Source organism: Octopus bimaculoides, chromosome 10 (assembly GCF_001194135.2).
Source record: "Octopus bimaculoides isolate UCB-OBI-ISO-001 chromosome 10, ASM119413v2, whole genome shotgun sequence".
Taxonomy (NCBI): domain Eukaryota; kingdom Metazoa; phylum Mollusca; class Cephalopoda; order Octopoda; family Octopodidae; genus Octopus; species Octopus bimaculoides.
In genome coordinates this window covers 83,802,902-83,805,917 of record NC_068990.1, presented here as the reverse complement: position 1 = coordinate 83,805,917, position 3,016 = coordinate 83,802,902, and the positions used below count along the sequence as shown (strand labels likewise).

Below are 3,016 nucleotides of genomic sequence, written 5' to 3'. Positions count from 1 at the left end.
TACAAATGTTCAATACTTAAGAAAACCTATATCAACTAAGCAAATGGCTTTCTCTAAATGCATTAAAAACGTTATTAACATAATCTGATCACAATTTCCGAAAATTATCGCCTTTCTTTTTGAGCATATTAAAAACAAATTTGTCCTGGGTAAAATGAATAAGCCAAGATAAGATAAATTTGTTGCTTCAATTCTCCAGAAATCAGACTCATGCACATCAATATCCATCCCTAGACATCAAAAAGATCAGAAATGGAAAAAAAAAAAAAAAAAAAAGCATTTGAAATATGTCGGTCAAATGAAAGAAGATCAGGGAAAAATGTCACATGATATCAAATTAACGAAACTGGACTGAATAAAAATGAAACTCAATAAGATATTCGCTATAGCTTCTTCACAATCTGCTGGAGTGTCCTCTCTTCGTGATATATTTACACACCTTGCATTTAAAGAGAAGAAATTATTGAAATTAGTCATTATTTATTTTACACCTTTTTAGGCATCGTTTTTTGAAATTATCAAATTATCAAATTAGACATTAATGTGGGGAAAAATTGATTAGGAATCCAATAGAGAAAGAAATATTGATTGTTAAACACCAAAAATTATCTAGATATTTTGTTATCAACCTCAATAACAATCACGTCAAAGTTGAGAATTTTCTTGTAAAAAAAGGTGACCTGTCACCTGACTATGTTTTAGACTCTCTCAACTTCAACAACTATGCTGACCAATTTTTACACCTTATGATGGTGCAACAATGCAAAATAATGAGGCAGTACCTGAAGTGTAATGATTTCAAACAGATATGGAGAAAATAACGAGAAATTAGAGGTTACTCATTTTACCCCGATTACTAATTTTGCTCGCATCCCCTGCGCACAGCTGAGCAGTGGGGGGTCGATCTAATGGACTTATCCATTCCTGAAGTTGCTAGCCTTGTGCTAAAATTTCAAACCAACCCACTCTCCTCCTCATCCACCAAGATTCTTTTCACCACATCAACGTTTAATTCGATCAATTGATTTGTTCAAATTCCACCAGAGTCAACTTTGCCCTTCATCCTTTCGAGATTGATAAAATAAGAAGCAGTTGAACACGGTGGGGGGGTCAATATAACTGACTAGATTTTGTCCCTAAAATTTCAGGCCTTGTACCTATACTGCCACTATTACTACTTTTCTACCTGTAATAATGATCACCTTTATAGTAAGAGGATGATTGTTGAATTACCTTCAGTTATATTATCTGACGAATTTCTCCACATTTACAGACTACAAAAGTATGTTTAATTTACATGTCATATAAAACCCCCACACACACATCCGTATATATTCACACGTCATTCTCAAGTGTACTTATACGCACACACCCTCCCGTATCCATATACGCTGGGACGTCTGAAATGTTTGTTTATGTACCAGATCTACAATACACTTGGCTTACAGTATGAATAAGTATTCTGCCTGTTGGTCCGTTAAATAGTCATACACCTGTGACACGTTTCTTTACGATATGTATTATAGGAGTAAGCAGTGTTGTACGACTCGGTAGTTGAACCTTAACTGAATACTTCTTTGGGGGAATTCATCCGAATGTTTTATTTTTACTGGGAATCGACCCGTGGCGACTTAATGAAGCCCTCGTGTCTATAGTGAAGGACAGACACTCAACTAAATTTTCCCAACTATAAATAACGTTGTTAGGATGGAAAACAACAGACTACGGTTTGATCATAAGTGAGGGTGAATAGTAGCGGCAAACACCAATCCTTCACCAACAATTTGTGTAGAGATTTACATAAAGGATAAGAAGAAAGAAATGGAGAAGAAAAAAACAGCGAAATGCGATGAAAGTATACATATGATGCAAAGTATGTGTGGTGACCGCAATAAAAAATTAAGGTAACTCCGGCGGGATTTGATTTCGGAGCATAAAAAAGAACGAGGCGCTTATTTAGCCTGCCACAACCGGTTTTTGCAAATTTACAAGCCTCTACATGCTAGCGACAAAGAATATTGAAGCGAGATATACCTCAATTCTCATGAAAGGACAGGTGAAAATGAGTTAAGCGTCAATATGTGGATGTAAGAATTTGAGGGTTAAGTCACCAGGTTGAGACAAAAATCTCTACATAAGTTGCAACTGTTGAAATGTCAGGTAATATCTTCGAACAAAAGAACCAAAGAAATAGAAACGTGTAAAGTTAAACAAGATGCATTAGGATAAACGTATGTACATAGGAACAGATAAAACACGAAGACATATCACTTGGGAGTAACGGATAAGGAGGCGAAGAAATGCAGGAAAATGGGGACCAAACTAGATTGGCAAAGGTGGATGGAAATGATGATGTACCTGTTGATAATTCATTTGTTCAATCACAGGATGTTCCTATGTCACAAGGTAAATGTTATCATTCATAAACCTTTATAGGTACATATATTTCGATGTTTCGCATGCATCTGTTTCCAGATTTACGTTTTCATTAAGTACGATACATCATTGAGCAACAGCTGGATGGAAATCGATCTAATGGATTATCTCCATATAAAAAAAAAGTACTTTTAGTATTTTCTTTCGGTTTCAATTTTCGTTCATTGTCGCTTTTCGTGTTTATTTGAATCGCACAACGTATTTTTCATATTTTCTGATTTATTGGTAATGCCATGCGTTAGACGACAACCACGTTGAAATATGTATATTGGTTTAATGATAATAATATTCTGATAAAATTAAATTTGCTCTATTTTCATATATAACATATAAATATGTACATCTTTTAGAACATTGTCATTTTATAAGATTTTTGCAGAGAACTTTCTTCTAATTCTCCCAACGGATCTTTATAGGGAGGAGATAAAGATTACAGACCGCGGCCCCTTCGGGATTTAAAAAATTTTATTTTTTTATTTTTGCGGGAACACTCTATATCGATAGCGGAAATTCCGAATCTGCAAAAAAATATAAAAAAAAGCATTTCGAAATTTTAATTCCCCACCCTCACCCCATTTCT

At 34.6% G+C, this 3,016-nt stretch overlaps 1 protein-coding gene across 1 annotated transcript in view; it reads left to right on the top strand.

Annotated features, from left to right (window-relative positions):
• Positions 1-1,131: 1,131 nt before the first annotated feature.
• The window catches only part of LOC106882742 (solute carrier family 2, facilitated glucose transporter member 10), a 29,268-nt gene continuing 27,383 nt past the window's right edge, over positions 1,132-3,016 (top strand). Inside the window, exon 1 of the mRNA XM_052970978.1 lies at positions 1,132-2,406. Coding sequence (XP_052826938.1) covers positions 2,301-2,406 — 106 coding nt within the window. The 5' untranslated portion in view covers positions 1,132-2,300. The remainder of the gene's footprint in view (positions 2,407-3,016) is intronic.